Source organism: Gasterosteus aculeatus, chromosome 17 (assembly GCF_964276395.1).
Source record: "Gasterosteus aculeatus chromosome 17, fGasAcu3.hap1.1, whole genome shotgun sequence".
Lineage (NCBI taxonomy): Eukaryota > Metazoa > Chordata > Actinopteri > Perciformes > Gasterosteidae > Gasterosteus > Gasterosteus aculeatus.
The window spans coordinates 16,154,153-16,173,609 of record NC_135705.1 but is presented as its reverse complement, the minus strand read 5'-3'; the positions used below and the strand labels follow the sequence as shown (position 1 = coordinate 16,173,609).

Here is a 19,457-nt window from a genome sequence, read left to right as displayed (position 1 = left end):
AGCTAATAAAAGCAGCATCACATCCGTGCTACAGACCTTAAGGCCACTGTAGGTTTGTGGTACGTGGGGTCACTGTGTGTGTGTGTGTGTGTGTGTACTTGCTTCGCTGTGTTCTGGAAGTTCGACCCCACTCGGGGGAGGGAAGCGCTCCATCGGTAGCCAGTTGCTTGCTCAACACCTAATCTTTGCGTGTGTGAAATATCCCATTTCAATTTGTTCTGTTGATAGATGCCGGCGCTCTTTGAGCCCTCTGGGAGCACATTCTTTCCTCCCCACTACTGCTGGCTAGCGAGACCACTCGAGACGCATCAGGTCGACCCCCCCCCCACTATTGTAAACAAGTAGGATCTTACTCTAAAGGTCAGAGGGGCTTAATAATCAACATTGAGACACCCATCTCTCGACAGCACTCGATCCATTTATGCAGCTTCAGCAGCTGCTGACGAACACACAATGTTTGTGAGGACGGTTTGTGTTACAGTCACACACCCTCCGATAGGGTTTACCTGCTCAGAGACACACAGACGTGGAGCCTTTTCGTCGGTTGCCGTTGGTTTCACGTGACCATGCGGCTTTGAGCCGCACTGTTCCCGGACGCGCTGCGGGGAAGTGGAAGTGGAGTTTGGTCGTAATCTGACAATATCCACCTTACGGCAGCAAAAAGTGAAGCCTGTAAAGCCCCGACGCTCGGCCCCGTGCTGCTCTATACCGAGATGGTGACGGACCGTACTCCTTTAAAAAAAAAGAGATGAGCCAGAAACCTCAACCACAGCTCCTGTCTGGTACACAGTGAGTGTTTCTTTTCACACTGAGCACAACTGTGATGAAATTCCTAGAGAACACACCTTGTGGAGCGGGTGGGATGCAGAGGAGGGTCAGCAGGTGAGAGGGGAACAGGAGGTGAGAGGAAATATAATAATGATAAACAGATTGCCGGTCACAGCGGCCATCGCCCAGCCTCTGGGGGACTTTTCCACCTTGTCATGTCCAAAGACCTTGCCTAACAGTCAGCGAAGGGACGGGAGATGGTACTTGTGTGTGTGTATATGTGTGTGTCTGCATTTCTAATTTATTGGCCCACTGAATTGCTGATGTGTGTGGAGCTACATGCAGCTCAGAGCACCGGCCTGGAACATCCTGGCCTCGCTTCATTAGGTGCTCACGCCCTCAAGCTGCTGACATTTCTAAACTTGTTCGCCAGTCTTCTAATTGTAGGGAAGGATTTGACACAGTGAATGAGACAATGCGCGGAGGATGTTTCTCGTGCCCGTCATTTACCTCGCTGCTTGGATGTGGAAGGCAAAAATGTTACGATAAGAGATAAAGGAAATCAGACCCTTCCTCATTTGAACGAAGAAATCAACAATTTCATCAAATATGTCTGACTTTACTTTGCAAAGTATATGAATACAACACAATAAGAAATGCAACAGTAATTTATTATGGTTAACAATACAGTGTTATCCATAGTGTGAGTGTGCGTAGTAGCCATAATACAGCTTTTAAATTATCTGGTAACAGGATCCCAAAAAGCTGCCATCACCTTGGAATATAAAACCTAGACTATTTAGATTCAGGATTATTTTTAAACAAAGTCTCACTCCAACTAATACATTCCCTCATGTGCACAAACACACACAGCAACAGATCAATTAACAGTGCATGCAAGTCTATTCTCGTCCAAACGACAAATGTCACATCTAAATGTCAAATTATTATATTTTATAATGTGTTGAAGCAAAGATGTTAAAATTAAATAACAAATTTATAAAAACTATTACCGTAAAACTGAAATCAGTAGCCCAAGTCCACCGGTGTATATTTTGGATTCGATTTCACTCTTTTTCAGCAAAGGCGGGAAATACCATCAAATTGTTTATTTTTTCATTAGCGCTTCACCGACTTGTTTGTAGACATCACAAGAATGGAATGACTTATTTCTGTAACTGTAGACAGTCTAAAGATGTGTATATAGCATGTCGATATTGAAATACCTCACTCGGAATCCAATGGAGGCATCCGGTGAGTGAAGCTGTGGCTCGGCTTTTAATTGAGGTTTTGTGGTTTTGCAGGTTGTGCACTGGAAACGCATCTCGTAACACTTTAAATACTACCATATCTTTGCTGGCAGACACATTTTTTTCATGTGCAAAACCAATTGACAGTTTTATGATGTAAACACTTCAAGGGAAGAATATCTCATGACAGTCTCCTGAGGTTTTGTACAACAACAATTCATGAAGCGGTGAAGTGCTCCTTCATGAGCAAGTGAGAGAAAAAGTGGAGATATTGAAGCTGTGTGCATTCAAGTATTCCTTGTGACTTTTGTTTCTTAATTAACCTTCCACTAATAATGATAATATAGGAGGGGTAAAGTCATTTGGGGTATGTCTCAATTCATTGGGCTGCATCCTTTGAGACGCATTCGGCAACCAGATACGTCACTTCGGCCGCGACTCGCCTGGAACTCGTTCCGCAGTTCATATTTAAATGTAAGTAGTAGAATTCACTTGAGTATCTACAGATAAAATTGTTATATTATACTATAGAACATCATCATACCCCCGTGAAGGTCTACCATGAAGGCTGGGTCCTACACTGATGGAACCCACTGAATTGAGACACAGCTATGGAGACAGTAACAGTCATTAAATAAATGGGGAAAAAAACAGGAATGCCTTATTTTCATCATATTTTAAAAAGGGTTTTCCTTTGTTTTAGCTTTGACCAGCGCCCCTTTAGTCGGTTCATCTGGTTGCAATAATTAAACAGCTCCTCCTGACTGGCAAGTCAGTATTTAATATGGCATTTTTGTGCTTTCTTCCTTCGTGGATTTCGCTGGGCTTTGGCACTTTAGGATGAGATGTTCACCTGGTCCTGGTTCTCCATGGTTATTTGGTTCAGCTCTCGGACCTTTGCTGCCTTCTCCTTATCCAGCATGTAGTAGTTGTAGATGTTCATGACGAAGAGAAACAGGCCGCCAGTCACAATCACTGACCCACACATGAAGAAAAGGTACCTGTAGTCGTCAAAGAAGTCCACCAGTAACCCTGTGTGCAGAAGGGCAGAAGGATGCAAAGAGGGTGCGTTACAAACCAGGGGGGCGTCAGTGGTACCAGTTTTATTCCACAGCTAAACACTGAAATGTTGTCTGCAATGACACGCACAACACAAACTGAATAGGATCTTTATTCCGTACAACTTTACAAGTTTGATGGTGAAGAACAAGACCAAACTTCACGCTTCCGTGTGAGTTGGAGGGATTGAGAGTGACAGGGGCCAATTTGAGAAGAGCCATGTCGGAAATGACCCAGGACACCCTTTCTAGCTCTCCCCCGTATCTCTGGGAAGGCAATTTGGACGGCTGCTACCGAAACGAATCAGAAGAGAAGCCCATTCTCAAAGCCATAAATATCGAGCCAAAGTCTGCAGGAAAGTAACAGATGTTGTTTAGATCAGATTTAAGCCTCCAGGTTTTCCAGGTCTTAACGGGATCCCCAACCAACCAAACTCCGGGGCGTGTTTGACAACCTGGTACACTTAAGAGTGTAGCAGGCACCTTTACTGCACGGCAATATACAGTATCTTTAAAAAAGGATTGTGGGTCGGTCTCCAAAGCCAAACGCCATCTTTTTAACAAATGGTGATGCTTTGTGTGTGCATCTACTGTCTGGTACCAACCTAGGAGGGGTCTCTTTGTGTTATGATCTCAATGCAGTCTGTATCATCTGATTGATAGCACTCATTTGCTGTGTGTACGACAATGACCATCACCCTCATTAGGGCAGACCTTGATCTGCTCAGCGGTAATTAAATCCATCTGGCATGGTCACCCCTTCCTTCTTTTTAATGTATTCACAGCTTAATTATGGCCCAGGTACAGGATTTCAATGAGAGTTTGAACTGAGCGTCATTAAACACCCAAAGCAAAGGGCTAATTACACGTACTTACCTCACTTCCTCCTAATTGGATTGACCCGGAGGTTCGGGGGGGGGGGGGGGGTAGCAACAAGCAGAGTTGTTGGGGTAGACGTAAGGATTGCGTCCTCTGGCGGAGAATGTTAGACGTGCAGCGGGGCACTTATTTACCCTATTTAATGAACAGGGTCGCACCAGGCAAACTGGGGGGGTATTCATTTTCAGCCAATTAGAAAGAGTTTGTCAGTGGGCCGATATGTACAGCTGAATATGTTGTTCTTCACTGTGTTGTCTTATCGGTCTTGTTGTCCATTGTCTTACTGTCTGATGTCTTTCACCAACCGCCAAGTCAAATTCCTTGTATGTCTGACGTATTTTGGCAATAAATGTTCCTGATAGCTCACACATTGGCTAAAACCTGCATCTAGCTTATTATTTCCACATAAGGATCAAGGATCTTGAAGCCAATCCCCCTTATTTACTTTATTTTTTGCAGCGCTAAAGATGGAGGGTGTTTAACCGTGTGTTGTGAGTATAGGCCCTATAAATACCTCGACCCTTTTTTCGATACCCTTTTTTCTGCAACAAAGCCGCACTCAGATGGCTCATTTGACTGTTACCATACCTTTTGGGTGTGGTACTTTTGCTATACAACATGGTTTCAACACAGTGAAAATAATTCTTTCAGGAAGCAGCTGCCTCAGCAGAAAGTCCACTGATGACAACAGCAGTAATGTTGCGTGCTTTTGTTCTGTAGATGACAATTTGTCCACAAGAAACATTCACTTCCTTTTTTTATTAGAAACCATGCTGCTGTTTTTACTGACTCAGGAGAAGACAGTTCCATAGTGGGAGTTTTCAAAACTGGTCTAATCTCAAAAGAAATGTCCGGGAAGCACAGAGGGTAAACAATATCTTTCCGATCACACGGTTATTTGGACCATGAAAGTAGGTGTCCAACGCTTCAATCCAAAGGTATCAGAGTCTTTGAGACAGAAGAATGCTGGCGATGTACAGGAAGGGATCGGATGGGAAAGGGTCCGTTTCTTGTATTTGATTGGCTCATGAACACGTAGTTCAGTAGCTTGTAAATTGATGAGCAGCGATAATAAATAAAAGTCTCCACTGAGCAACATATATAACAGATACTCACTTGTTTTTAATTAACACTGTTTTAACAATTCAAATTCTCATGAGGCTATTCTTTTTTTAAATATCCTTATGAGAATATTTGATGATCAAAAGAAGCAACGGTCTGTCTCTTTGTCTATACTTGAAAAATAGTTTGGCTCAGACTGGAACCATGACTGGATCATGCAGCCAGAACGCAGCTCCATTCATCAGATCCAATCACTGCACGGGACACACAGGCACTCAGAAAGTGACACGGGCTCTCGGTTCTTTTCAATATCCAATATCAAAACAGTAAATTTTAAAGGCCTGAGCTGCTTAGCTTTGAGCTATAATCCATAATTTGCACAGAGGCCATATCCTATAGTAGACTTCAAAAAAGCCTGAGCAACCGTGATTCATGATTACCTTCAGCTTACTCATCCCTGACAAACTTACTGTCGTGGTGTGAGACCGAACAGAAGCTTTGATTTAAGTCAGTACTGCATTATTTACAAAAAGGAGCTGGCGCTAAAGTGGCTATTTACTGTATTTCTCGTGTACAAATGCTTATTCCAAAGTGTGCGTTTGTATACATGTGTGCATCTTGGCGGTTCAGTCGGAGGAGGAGGGATCAGCAGAAGACATTTTACATTGTGCTGGAGGTCAGTGCGCATTACCTGCGGCAGGCGGTCCCAGCAGCATGGGGAAGCACTCGATGATGGTCACCAGTCCCACCGCACTGGGGAAGCGTTGGTTTCCCATCAGGTCCATCAGACACTCAAATATCAGGGCAAAAACCATCCCGAAGCTCAGGCCGAAAAACGCGGCATACGTCACCAGGAAGGCGTAGCTGTTGACCAGCGGGCACAGCAGGTGACACGTGCCGTTGAAAACCATGGCGAAGCTGAAGAAATACTGGATCCTGGGCCTGATCCACTTGCTGCTAGCTATCAGGCCAGTGGCCGGCCGAACAAACATGTCGACAAAGCCCATGATGGAGAGCAGGTAGGCTGCGGAGTACTCCTCCACGCCTTGGTCAATGGCGTAGGCGGACAGGAACACAATGGGCGCATAGGCACCGAAGATGAACAGAACGTTCCCGATGAGGTAGATGACGAAGCCTCTGTCCTTGAAAAAGGTGAAGTCCATGAACGTCTTAGCCCTGTTCATACAATCTATTTTGGGCTTTGTGTTATTTGGCGGTTTCTCAACTTCATTCAGAGGCCCGGACGTGGAGCGCCTTCCAGGCTGAGCGACGGGTCTCATCAAGGCGCCGGCAACACAACAGTTTAACATCAGGCCCCCGAGGATGAGGAGACTTCCTCTCCAGCCAAACATGTCCAGTAAATATTGGTTGACAGGAGCCAGGATGCACAGGAACACTGGACTCCCAGCCATGGCTAGTCCGTTGGCTAAAGGACGCTTGATGAGGAAATACTTGCTGATGATGGTGAGGGATGCGTTGAGGTTTAAGGAGAGTCCACAGCCTGTTAGCAGACGGATTTAGAAGACAAAAACAAGTCACATTTCGACAAGCCTCGGTGAGAAAACCCTCCTGGATGTAAACTCCAAAGGGTGCTTGCTAAATTAAATCAAGACTGATTCAGCTTGGTGCTCATTAGGGTTTCAGCCTGTTTACTTTCGACTGGCTAAGATCTCATTATAGAATGCTTGAATTATTTGCAGAATAATTTCCTCATTTGAATAGAAGTAAATTAGAAAGCCTGGTTAATACACTCATTTGCTTACCTTTTTACCCCCAAATTGAAATGTTAGTTTCTATGAGGAGGAAGAGTTACAGGTGGCTGGTTAGGGCACTACATCCTCCTTTTACAATGACAGTCTTCTCAGGCTTCATGGCAAAGTTTTGTTTGTGAACATCCAATAGGGGAATCTAACAAGAGGATTTATAAAAATTACAAATGCTGTAGAAATGGTGTTAATGAAACACTCCATATTTTTCATTATCAACAGTCTATCCGCCAATCAGAGCCTCCCCCCCCCCCACAAACCGCCATCTTGACAATTAAGTTGCCCTTGATTGTTCATACTTCAAAAGCAGTTAAAAATCAGCAATTCCTGAAGAAATAAGGGGCAATAAATAAAGTTCCAGGAGCTATCTATATAAAAGATTAGTATTTAACAAAAGCCACTCAATGAGTTTGTCATGATGTGTGTGTGCATCTGTGCATGCATGTGTGTATGCACAGATGTCTGCTAGGTGCGTCAGAGCACAGGGGGGAGCAGAGCAGGGCACACGCATGCCCCTGGGCACCACACATGACCCAGCCACTTGCCGGGCCTATTAATCCTTCACAACAGTCCTCGGCAGGGTAATGAGCCTCGCAGGGTGGCGGGGAGCCCCATGTGACGGCCGTGATCGGAGCCTAAGGGAGGGCAATGAGGGCCACGGACGACCATTCCCTCTGACATCGGGGACAGGTCCCCTTAATTACCGTCCTGGCTGTGGTCCCCTTGGTGCTCTAACTACACCCCAGGAGCTGGGGCAGATGCCGCACCCCCCCCCCGCACCCCCCAAACCCCAACAATCACTACAGCAGATCTGGCTATACAGAGATTCTGAAAGGAACTTCAACCTTGCAAACCTTCCTTATCACAAAGGGTCTTAACAACGACTGAAGGAAATACAGAGAAAAGAGATAAATACTAGGATTGCCATCATTGGCTTATTTTCTTGATACATGGGTAAATACATGGGTACCTTGTCTTACTTTGGGCCGTAATCTACTAAGTACTCAATCTATTTTTCATGCAACACACACAAAAAAAAAAAAATTCAAGTACGTTACCTCCTATTACGCCGATGCAAAGGTAGAGGTAAACGATGGAGTTCCCAAAGGAAGCGGTTACCATAGAGACTCCACACAGCAACCCCCCCAGCATGACAATTGGCCGGCTTCCAAAGTGATTGACCAACAAACTGCTCACCGGTCCTGTGAACAGAAGGAGAGAGCACATAAGCATTAGTGTGTTACATGTGAACACAAACAGCAGTTTTTAATAAACTTGCCTACGTCTGGTGATAAAGGATTCACACGACACTGCGAGTTGCCCCTCTGGTTCTAAACCAAGGGCAGGAGGAGATCACCACGGATGATGGAACACCTCTAAACTTTAGCATCCACCGTGAAGCAACTTGACGACTCATTATGCTCTCACCATATAATGTAAAATGATCAATCAGCAATTAAACAGCCTTTTATATGCTGTCAGTCTTCCCTTCATTCGTAACCTTGCCTGAGAGAGTGACATTGCACCGTAACTCCTCCTGGTGAAAACCTTCTTTCCTCTCCTTGCAATAAAAGACCAACCGCTTAAATATACATTTCGCTTAATTCATATGGAAAAATTACTAGTATGCGTTGGCAAGAGCTTCCGTGTGGATGGTGATAATTGCAAACAGTGCAGTGAGTCATAATGTCACTTCTTGACGTTAAGAGCATGTTTAACAAGGCTGATGAGTCATTTCTCATTGCACCAGCAAGCACATTTGCACAAAGAGGAAATGTATGCGGTGTTAAATGGTGCCAACCAAAGGATTTTTTTTTCTAGAATAATATCTAAGCTTCCATTCTGAAAATAGAAAAGAAAAAAGCAGTAGCACATGGGACGAGCTAACAAACACATTTAGGACCACGTTGAACAGTTTTGACCATCAAAAGAACACAACCTCTTAATGTAATGTAATGTGTAATCACAAACAAATACACTACCAGGACACAGGGCTGCAAATAAGGATTATACTTTAACAATTACAATGCTCATCATTTTCGCAAAAAAATCATCTCTAAAAATGTCCAAAAAGTTCCTGCTTGGTTTTATCAAAAGTGTGAAAAGTTATTTAGTCTACGATAAAGTAAAAAAAAAAAACAGTAGGTCCTCCCAATTTAGAGTCTTAAAGCAGTAAACGTTTTTCCCTTTTGCCTGAAAAATGAATTAGTTAGTTGATTCATACTTGATGGACTAAATGTTTCAGGTCTTCACCTTTCAGAGAACCAAGAAGATGTCAAACAAGCTGCAAACCCGGATCCTCGGCTCAAGGACTCACTGACTGAGCTCTGTGATTATCGTGCACGGATACCACAATTAAGATTGGAAAATACCTCCTTGCTTATTAACTCGCTTACATCAATTATCTTCTTTTTGCGCTTCAAGCTGGAAAAATAAATGTCCTCAACAACCGAGCCCGCTGTACAACTTTAACTACTGTACACGGAATAAAAATATCCATCCCAGTGTCTATATAGTTAACCAGGTGCCTAAGGGGGTCAAAGATGGATCCCGTCTCTCTCCCATTGTAACCGTGTCACAATAGGGCAACTCCCACACCACCACCATTCTTCTTCCATTATAACTTCATCATTCGGGCTGCTCGAGTCAGAGGTTCTCTGGAAAAGGCTGTCATGTCTCTCCCATGAGGAACTGGTGGCAGACCCAAGTGTGCTGAACCTTCCTCTGATATATTCCCCCTGTCTCTCTCCTCCACTGGGTGACATTGCCAAGGACAATATGATAAAAGGCGTGTGCCTGAGCCACAGTGGAGGGGAATATTTCACCAGTTCGGCCTCTCTGAGTAGCGTGCAGGCGAGTCGCACGCCCTGTTGTCCCGTAACCTTGAAAAGCAGCGGCTGATAAACTCAAGTAAAGCCTGAAGAAGACTTCCACATTTTTTTATTTTTGTGGTAGAAACAAAGAAATGTGTGTGCTGAAAGCATGTAGTGCCAACTAGAAAAGCTATGGGAGGTAGGCAAAGGAAGCATTACCCAGCAATCTACCAGGAGTGTTTGTTTGCAGGTGTATTAGACCGGCCAACGCAGCACCTTGCCACAACCCATTGCCTTCAGTTCCAAGAGTTGAGGATACAATGCTTTTGCTGAATGGTCTGTTTGCGCAGCCATTCGCACGGTGCATTGACAAATAAATCCTATTCAAATGCATACGGAGACCGCATGTTGTTCTCCGTTTGGACACAGACGTAGTCGCCAAAAGAGACTGAAGAGAAGACGGAAAGCGCGTAAAACCTCACAACATAAAATCGTCCTTATTGTTCCTGACGCTTACCAAATCTTTTAAAAACATTCCCCCTCTTTATAAGACTCTATTACATTAAACATCACTATTTGGTTTGTCGGCCTGACGGCTCAGACGTGTCGGACCTCTGAAATAATAATCAAAAGCTCTTTCTCAGTGCTCATTTTGGGAGTCACTGTCTTGAGGAGTGCAAGGCCAGAGGAAAAGCAGAAAGTGTCAAGCGGGCGGACACAGATCTGATAAGGATGAGATTTAGATACACACCAAGCGCCATACAACACTCACGCTTTGCTCGTTATGTTCACATTACGTTAGAAGACCACACGTTGCATGCGATTGGATCTTGTGTTGTGGCGAGAGGACTTGCTCCTCCTCAACGCCAGTTTAGGGCCAATAGAAATCTTTTCTTTTCTTTCTAACAAGAAATACAAAATGTAATGTTTTTCCTTATGTTAGTCGGTTGTTCTTCCGGCCTTCAGACCGACAGAACTGCTCCTGCCTTTGCAAACGCAGCGCTTATACCCGACCTGTGATCGGACAAATACATTTTGTTCACGATCTCCCCCCCCCGCTGGTCTACCAAGCCACTGAGACCCACTTTGTATGAAGTGGCCTTAGATCCCTTTACACCAAAAAAAAGGTACACGCATTTAGTGTTAAACCAGTTTGTTTAAGGAGGAAAAGCAAAACTACTCATAGAAGACTTAAAGCAAATGTTGTCCTGTGTTTCTATGGGCCTGCTAGAAAAAAAGTTGTCTTTAACTTTATGGGCGCTAATTATAATGATTGAAAATTACGTGAGATTAACGTAGTTTTCAGCTAAGTGTGTGAAAAGACTTTTCAACGAAAAATGACCCAGGCCATTCGATTTAAAGCGAATGTTGCTCAGCTTGAAGTCGTCACTGACGACGTCAGAGTTGATTGTTAGATTCAAGTCAGGTGATTAAAACTCGCTGACATCACGCCTCTTGTTAGGCTCACTGATACTATTTCCGTGCGTTCGGGAACTCATTTAACAATTACACATCTTCTTCAAATGAATGTACAGCCAAGTGGTTCTCAGCACCGAAGACGTCTTATGTTGTTCTTTTCATTTAAAACATGATAAATGATATTACCGAGTAATACACAACACTGACTTTCTTTTTTACTGGCGTTAACGTACAGACAGTGAGCTGGCCATTTGCTTTCTTGTATGTTATATTTATGACGAAAATCAAGTGATGTATCAAAGGTTTAATTATAAGAATGCAGATCAAATTCCTGTGTTACACGCATGTTCGCATGGAAACAATTGTCAGACTTCATCATCTGGACAGACCGGTTCACGCTACGCTATGAAGCTGATAGGAAATGAAGAATTGAAGCAGGGGTCCTCTGCTATTAGAGCATTTGAAAAGACGAAGAAACCCAAAATTGGAGGCTTAGATTAGGCCTCATTACGACACGGCCTTCTTCTGCCAGGACTTTTCCTGCACATTGCTGAATATCCCGACACATAAATGCCACCTGGAGTTCCCCAGGATGTTCTAATAGAGTAAAAAGGTGTAAGAGTGGTTGCTTATTTGGTCCCAGCGAGTCCTACTGATACTGATTATCTCTCCAACAGACGAAAAGTAACAGAACGAACTCACCTCCTGCATACATGACAGCCAGCATGATGGAGGAGATCCATGCTATTTCACTGGAGCTGGCCTCTAGGTTTTCTTGGATCTCTTTGAAGAAGATGGAGAGGACTTTGGGCGTGGAGTACGCAAATCCGATAGAAATGTGGGCCCCAACCACCACCATCCATCCCCAACCACCATCCAGGGGTTTGTAGCCCAACTCATTGGCCGGAGCAGGGGGCATGATCCTGTTCAACCAGAGGGAAACAGGTGCTGGATTGTAAAAACACAAGGACTTTTTAAAAGAAACGTTCCATTTGACATCTACCGCCTGTAAAGGTGAATTTGAAAAGATTGTTTGAAGAGTGACTATGTAACTTCCAAATGAATTGGACTAACGTAAAACATGACCTACCTGTGACAGGTAACTGAACCTGAGCGATGCTGTGAGGCTCGTTTACGCAACGTAAGAATATATATTTATAAAAAACACAAAGCTGCGACTGAATGAGCAATATTTCATATGAATTGGGTGAGAACTACTGAATGTGAAGAAAACCATGAAATAGTCACTGTTATGAAAGACAGCGCGTTGAGCCTGTAAGCAAACGCATGGTCGTATTCCTGAATAAACATTTATAATGCAAATACGGAGCCCAACACGCTCAACGAGTTACTCAATGCAGTCACGCGGAGCGCATCCGCAGTGACGTTGTGTATTTGACTAAGTTCTATTCGCGGACATGTAGGAAGCGAATGGACGCGGGAGGACACGCGCTACACGTGGACAACTGTTGGAAGAAGTCGCACAAAGTCGCCGCGATGTTAAACGTGTAACAGCATAAGCTCGCGCGGGTATCGATCAGAGTCCACTTTACCTTTCACCGGGCAGGACGTTCCTCTCGCACAGTTGGAGACCATAAAGGTTTCAGCCCACTCTTTTATTTGACGTGGTCACGTGTCACGCGTCTGCCCTGGTGACGAGCGGGGGAGTTCCCCCTGCGGCGCGGTCACGCGTCAGATGACGTCCAGAGGCGGGAAGAAGACAGTCAGGACGGCGAACACAGTGACGCGTTTTCACTTTTAATAGTTTTATTTTCAAATTATGTGCAATGTGAATTTCACAGTTGAGCTCAACCGACCGCTATAACCCGAAAAAAAAAAAACAAAAGTAGACAAACCAGCGGAAAGGAAAGCATGAACACGATGGAATAGCACCCATAAGTGACACATGTGGAGGACCAGACTCCCGGACACGGGAAGCGGTTTGTAGCATCGTGGTACTCGGGACGCAACCAGCTTCTCACTTGATCCGCAATGCTTAGTTGTGGTGGGATGTTACAATAAAATACTACTGAGCTGGAGGGGGAAGGAAGGGGGCTTTTTTTTGTCAACAAATCAGGTTTACTCTACAATAACTAAATAGGCAAATATATAAAGAAAAAAAACAGTCACTGGAAACAAAATAAGGAAATCACATCTATTTTTTTTTCAAGTTATAAAATAAACTAAAGAGAAGTTTAAAAAAAAAAAACTGTGCAAGTACAGCAAACCTATAGTACAGTATATTACACATAACAAAAACACTTAAATACAGTACTGTGTATCAGTAGAAATCCTGAGAGTTCTCCGGTCCTGGTTCCCAAATGGCCGTCTGTGGACACGTGGATGTAGCTCGAACCTTCTCGCAAACACCCCTTTTTGAGAGCCTTGTTCAAGCCGGGCCAATAAAATATGAGCTCCAAGTCCGTCAACAGTGGATCTTCTCTTGGAGAAGTTACATCACATCCTCAAGTCCTTACTGAATGTGACTCTTGTGGTATTAACATCCATTCAGATCTCGGAGGTGATCGCTATGTGGGCTTTTTCGTGGTAAAAAGGGAGTACTCTTTCAAAAGAAAAACACCAGAGAAATGTGTAGTGCAAAGATGACACAGGAACCTGCATGAGGAGATCGACGGCACGGAAAAATATCACACTTTTCACAGGGAACGCCACTCGGTCGTGGTATTAATTCTTCTATACAAGATTGTCAAAAAAAAAAAAAAAAAAAAAGCAGCACCAACAATTTGTGCCCTCTGCGTGATGCCGTGTAAAGACTGACCCATGGCTTTTCGATGAATTCCAGCACAACCCCCCCCCCCTACTTTGTTCATACAGTCCGCTTGTTCGGGGGGTTCGCTGAAGCTCGCAGTGTGACACTGAGTTAGACCTTTCAGATGTTCTTCATCGGGAGGAGCAGGTTTGTCGCCCCCTTTCTTTTTTTTTCCAGCCACAGGCACGTCGGCGTTGCAAAATGATCCGCACTAAATTCCGCGTCACTTCAAGCCTGCACCCATGCAGCAGCCACACAAACCACCGGGACTCACGCACACGACACCATTAAAGCACTTTTACTAAAAGGTAATATTAAGTAATATAGTCCGATCACAGTTCCATGACTTATTGCTACTACAAAAAAATCGTTCCAATGTTCAGATCAACAATAACAAGACCGTAAATGCTTTTTTTTTCTTGGGCATTTAAGAGGAAGGCTCTTCCAAATGATTATAATCAGATGTCAAAAAACAACCTCGACAGAGGTCGTTGCTTTCGCTGAGCTTTCAACGCGGTCGCTTAATCAACACTGTGGCCTGAAAATGTCCCTTTTCTCCTAATCAAACAAGTTTCTGAGGTAAGCCTGTTGGTTGGTCTGAACTCTTCACTTAGTGTTGACACAAATTTGACTCCGTCCTTATTTCTCCAATGTGGAGAGTGAGTATTCTTACATTTCACTTAAGTTGTCTTTCGCATGTGACACAAAATGGATGCCAACTCAAAGAGCGGGGAGGTGTGAGCCCCCACGCAGCCGGAATCCCAAACAAAGCGTAAAATAGCTCGGAAGCCACACGTAGTGTATCGTTTGACACACTGAAGCATGTTAAGGAAGCGGGAGCATGAAAAAAAACAACAACAACAACATACTAGCTTCAAACACACCCAAGTAAATCAAAGCAACACTTCAAATTAAAACGTGGCTATAAAAGAAGCTGACGGGTCTTGAGGACAGAATAGGAAGAAAAACACACAAACCTCAGAGCCAGCAAACCAACTAATGAGCTATGGTACTCATCTTACCCGTATGAATATATAGTTTATATAGTTATTTATAGAGATTTATATAGATTTTCACGTTATGCTGACACGTAGCATCTTTCTCCAGAGGGCACTTTTATCTTATCTAACGCCCTCATCTGCATGCTCATCACTTGTAAAAACCCTAAGACAAAGAATGGAACAACATGGCTCAACAACAAGCAAAAAAAAGGATAATTGCACTTATGATTCATTGAACGGTTTTGTTAAACAAGCATCAGTGTGGGTAGTTGGTGCTGTCTGGGGAAAAAAAAAAATACTGCAATCTTTAAAAGCACCCCATTTTGATCGCATTAAACCAAAGTTTGAACGACTTAAGACTCAACCAAAAATGGTCACACACACCAGGCACAAGGCGGGCAGGACCACCCAACTCCCTCTGCCTCACAGGGCGGCTCCACACAACCAGCCACCTCAAAGCACTTTCTGCAGACACTGCGGGTAAAGTTTGGCCACCACACATTCAAAATGGCGACCCAAATCCCAGAGGCGGTCGGGCGTCTCGTAGACTTTGGTCCATAGGTCCTGCTCGTCGTTGTACTGGTACAGGGAGTTCTTTCGGCTGGTGCGGAACACGTGCTCCTCCACCATTACCTGCGTGGCTCGCACAAACAGGTGCAGCTTGCCCTGCAGCAGCATGGCCTTTATGTACGGGCTGGTGGCTTGGTCAAAGGGCAGATCTCTCTTGCGGCTCCATGCGTTCTTCTCAATGTCGTAAACCTCCACGGTGAAGGTGCGCTGGTGGTTCCTGCAGATGCCGGCGATGTAGTAGATGCAGTTCTTATGCAAGGCGGCCAAACCCTGGCTGCGCGGGACACTCATCGGGGGGAGATGACTCCAGTAGTCCTTACGGGGGTCGAAGCAGAAGAAATATTCACCTGCAAGAAAAGGTATGAAATTTAGAGCTTTGACATCCTTCGTCATGAGTGCTTGTCAAACAAATACTGTACACATTTTCCAAATACTTTGAATAAATGAGAAAGAGGACACCATCACAAAACGTTCAGCCACACCGTTAAGATCACTTAAGTTTCACCGAGGCAGCAGTAACTGACCTTGGAGGACGTAGATGCGGTCCCTGTACTCCACGGCGCTATGAAACTCCATGGCCGCTGGCATAGGACTGACTGCTGTCCAACAGTTGTCCCTGGCGTCGTAGCACTCCAGTGACTTGAGCGCATTGCGCCCGTCCCCTTCATATACTCGGCCTCCCAGTGCATAGAGCTTCCCACAGCAGTGCACCAGCCTGCAGCCGATCCTGGCTCTCAGCAGAGGCGCACGCGGCAGCCAGCGGTTGCCCGCGTGTTCGTACTGCCAGAAGTCGCTCTCGGCCCGGTGGTCGATGGACACTTCGCTGTTGCTCGGCCTGTAGCCTCCGGCGATGAAGATGTCGTTCTCCGAGGACACCAGGATACCGACCTCCCGGAGGTCGTTGGGGGGTTTGCAGAGCTTGAACACCCTTCCCGTGGCTGTGTCCAGGCAAGGCACCGTCTGCTTCTTCCCTGAGTGTTTGTGAGCGGCATCGAAGCAGATGACCATCTCAGACGCGGTCATTCCCAGGCGCTGGGGGCAACCGTTGGTGCCAGCGAGGCGGGCTTTGGCCTCAGCAGGGTCCTTAGACAGGGAGAGGGCACAAGCAAAGGGGGCAGGTATCCGATGGAGGAAGGCCTCTTCCAGCAGCGGCAGACGGATGCACTGGGAGAAAACCTCACGTAGGTGGGCCTGACGGCCAGACAGGTCATGCTCCAGCCAGCGGACAATGCTCTCATAGACGTGCTCTTCTTTCTCCACGTTGAGGTCATCATTGTTCAAAATGCTGACCAACTGCTCCTTGGTCATCTGGAGGAACTCTTGCTCCCATGACACACACAAGAACTACCACAAAGACATAAAATGTTTAAATTATTAACAACTAAACACACTGGTCACATAGACAGCCCTGTTACAAGAACAAAATAACAGAATGTCTTGAAAGTGTAATATGGTGACAGCAGAAATAACCATGAATTCACATCCATTCCTGTGCTACCGTTTAACAGACCTTCTTGCGTATGTAGTCCTGTGAGCGTTCCCTGAGCTCCTGATGTTCATAGGCATCGGCAAACATGTAGACCCCAATACAGTTCTGGGGGTCAAGTCTGCTGATCATGAACTGGGCACACTGATCCTGTAAGGCAGGAATCTGGAAAATGCTGGCTGCAGTGAACAGGGCCTGGACATTAGACTCCGAGAGCATGACCCTGGATGTGTAGGCATAGTCTAAGACGAGGTTCATGGATTCAGATTCCACACCAACAATTCGGACCTCGCGCTGGCTGCTCTCTGTAAGGCCACTGGTGAACATGGACCTGGTGGTGACGGAAGACAACAAAAAAAAGCTATGACTATACGAATCCATTTTCAGGCAGCAAAGACGTTAGGATTCACACACTGCTAAAACGTGACACGGACATTTGATCTTAATATGACATCAATTGTGAAGGATATGTGTAGGATACAAACATTCGTAAACATCCAAAATGTCTTACCTAAAATACGGGCTGATTGCTGCAAGGACATTTCGGTGACATGAGAATGTCATGCCATGGTCCACTTCTACCACGATGTCCGTGAGCTGTGCTTCATCGTACAAGGCTTTGAGCTGCTGAAGGATGTTACAGGCATGAACAGCGTCTACCCCGTTGTAGTTGGTGCTTGGAGGCGTCCCATTTTGTACTTGTAACAGCTTCCCAACCTCTAAACAACACAGCAAAGAGAGGAAAAACATCACAACAGAAATTGTGTAAATAAAGAAGACGTGATGTTATACAGGCTCTAAAAGTTCTAGCAGGTAAACAGTCCTGACTAATAGCATTTTGTGACCCTTCTTTCAATCACTTTTATAAAGCCTTGGTCAAACAGAAGCATTGACACGGACTGTTGGTCACATTACATCGACATTTCAACACCGGATGAGTTAAAAATGATGCAGGTGTTTAGAAATACTGACAATGTTGAATGTACATATAAAACATGATGGGGAAAAAATGTGTTTCAAAATATTAATGTAAATGAATACGGCGTGGGTGTTTTAAACTGAAAAAGGAACAGTATCAAATATGGCCTCTAAATATATACATATTTTTTTAAAACAATGATCATTCACGAATTGCAGTGACCACAAATCAATAATAGATTTGTTTTCTAGATATATAAATGACTAACGAGTACAAAAAACACCTCATTTCACACGGGCCCCGTGGACTCGCGGCTTCAGTCCCCTTATAGTAGTGTCTGCAAAGTAAACACGTTTATTATCACTCGTGTTGTGGGAAGTTATTTAAGGGCCGGCAGAACGTCACGACTCTGTAACTTGTCACTATATCGCCTAATACTGTCCGAAGCTTAAGAGCAAAAAAGTTTTCCAACAAATACCTCGTGTTATACGACGCCAACTCACTGACAGGACAAAAGGCTCGCGATGAGTGCATAGAAAACTACTGTGTCGCCCGCTGGTAGCTAGCTTGCTAACGTCTCAAATGGACCGGTGGCCGCAGTACCGTTGGCTCTGTGGGTGGATAACTGGACTGAAAGGCAACTGGGGGAGTGGGAACAATTTGCTGATAATTCATCGTCGGAAAATGTCGGGACTATCAAGAAAACAGCTAGGCGTACCGTAACGTTAGCCAGTTGACAAGCGAGCGTAACTTTTAGCAGACAGCTAGGCACTAAGCTAACATTAGCAGGCTTTCTTTGACACAACATTGCGAGATTTAAAGGGCGAGAATAACTGCAATGCTTCCAGTCCTAACATTTCGGACTTTCAGAAACGTGACATTGTTTAGCACCATTACCAGGAGATTAATACCGAAAACGGTAACTAAAACAACACTTCTCTAACCTTTGTCTCTGGTCACAAACAAGTGTTTACACAATCAGCTGTGGGTAGCAAGCTAACCGGCCGAAAGTTAGCTTTAGACAGCTAGCTTTAGCCGCATAGCGAGGCTAACGAAAACCGACACTTTTGACGACTCGTTTAGAGCCTGACCTCTTTTAACAAAAATGCGACATGTCACGACTCTCTCTATCGGTCTATAACACTGCACTCCACGAACATGCGAACACACAAATTATAACTTTAGAAGGCGTTATTTCATTCTGATTACTACACAAAACAATGAAGATTTTTGCGAACCTCCACTGGCAGCCATTCTCTCCAGTCTATCTCGGGGCAGACCGAGAAACGTCAGAGGGCACAACGGGGCCCCGGAAACAAGGAGCAACCAATCACAAGAGGATCCCGGATCTCGCAGCCAATCATATTCTTTTCATCTGGGACAGGAAAAGTTGTTAGTCGTGTGGACAAATTATGCACATTAAGAGAATAACAGACTGCATTCGACGCAACGTTTGTCCTCCCAAAAGATCAGAGCAGCGAATCTAAAAAGGTGGATGCAGAGTAATCTTCTCCCTGAAAAGATTCATTCCAACGCCGTGGGTCCCTTATTGCTTTGTCATATAGTCAAGCAGGTATGTCAATTGTTATCAGCAAAAGTGAATGTGAGTTAAAACTATAAAGCCAGCCAATATATAAAATCATTTTTAATCAATTTATTAAAAAAATGTATTGTTGTTATTATATAGAGTAGTAGT

At 44.6% G+C, this 19,457-nt stretch overlaps 2 protein-coding genes across 4 annotated transcripts; both read right to left on the bottom strand.

Annotated features, from left to right (window-relative positions):
* Nucleotides 1-1,418: 1,418 nt before the first annotated feature.
* Nucleotides 1,419-13,745, bottom strand: LOC120835210 (monocarboxylate transporter 2-like). 2 transcript variants are annotated; one of them, XM_040203923.2, is made up of 5 exons: nt 12,569-13,745; nt 11,718-11,938; nt 7,842-7,985; nt 5,709-6,518; nt 1,419-3,050 (listed from the first exon to the last, which is right to left on the bottom strand). In XM_040203923.2, the coding sequence occupies exons 2-5, from the start codon at nt 11,932-11,934 to the stop codon at nt 2,854-2,856; spliced, it is 1,368 nt and encodes a 455-aa protein (XP_040059857.2). In that variant the 5' UTR covers nt 11,935-11,938; nt 12,569-13,745; the 3' UTR covers nt 1,419-2,853. The 2 variants fall into 2 exon arrangements, with proteins under 2 accessions (XP_040059857.2, XP_077947714.1); XM_078091588.1 differs by lacking the exon at nt 12,569-13,745 and adding an exon at nt 12,106-12,555.
* Nucleotides 12,765-19,151, bottom strand: kbtbd8 (kelch repeat and BTB (POZ) domain containing 8). Of its 2 annotated transcripts, none has more exons than XM_040203921.2 (5): nt 19,000-19,151; nt 17,354-17,561; nt 16,867-17,173; nt 15,881-16,700; nt 12,765-15,703 (listed from the first exon to the last, which is right to left on the bottom strand). In XM_040203921.2, the coding sequence occupies exons 1-5, from the start codon at nt 19,013-19,015 to the stop codon at nt 15,240-15,242; spliced, it is 1,815 nt and encodes a 604-aa protein (XP_040059855.1). In that variant the 5' UTR covers nt 19,016-19,151; the 3' UTR covers nt 12,765-15,239. The 2 variants fall into 2 exon arrangements, with proteins under 2 accessions (XP_040059855.1, XP_040059856.1); XM_040203922.2 differs by lacking the exon at nt 19,000-19,151 and adding an exon at nt 18,706-18,994.
* Between the last annotated feature and the right edge of the window lie 306 nt (nt 19,152-19,457).

Excerpts from the sequence above, each read along its gene's own strand:
- LOC120835210 (XM_040203923.2), bottom strand. The coding sequence starts at position 11,934 with ATGCCCCCTGCTCCGGCCAATGAGTTGGGCTACAAACCCCTGGATGGT. Across the intron at positions 6,519-7,841 it reads TTGCATCGGCGTAATAGGAG|GCTGTGGACTCTCCTTAAAC; the intron begins GTAACGTACTTG and ends GTCTGCTAACAG. Across the intron at positions 3,051-5,708 it reads GCTGGGACCGCCTGCCGCAG|GGTTACTGGTGGACTTCTTT; the intron begins GTAATGCGCACT and ends TTCTGCACACAG.
- kbtbd8 (XM_040203921.2), bottom strand. Across the intron at positions 17,174-17,353 it reads GCAATCAGCCCGTATTTTAG|GTCCATGTTCACCAGTGGCC; the intron begins GTAAGACATTTT and ends CGTCACCACCAG. Across the intron at positions 16,701-16,866 it reads AGGACTACATACGCAAGAAG|TTCTTGTGTGTGTCATGGGA; the intron begins GTCTGTTAAACG and ends TCTTTGTGGTAG.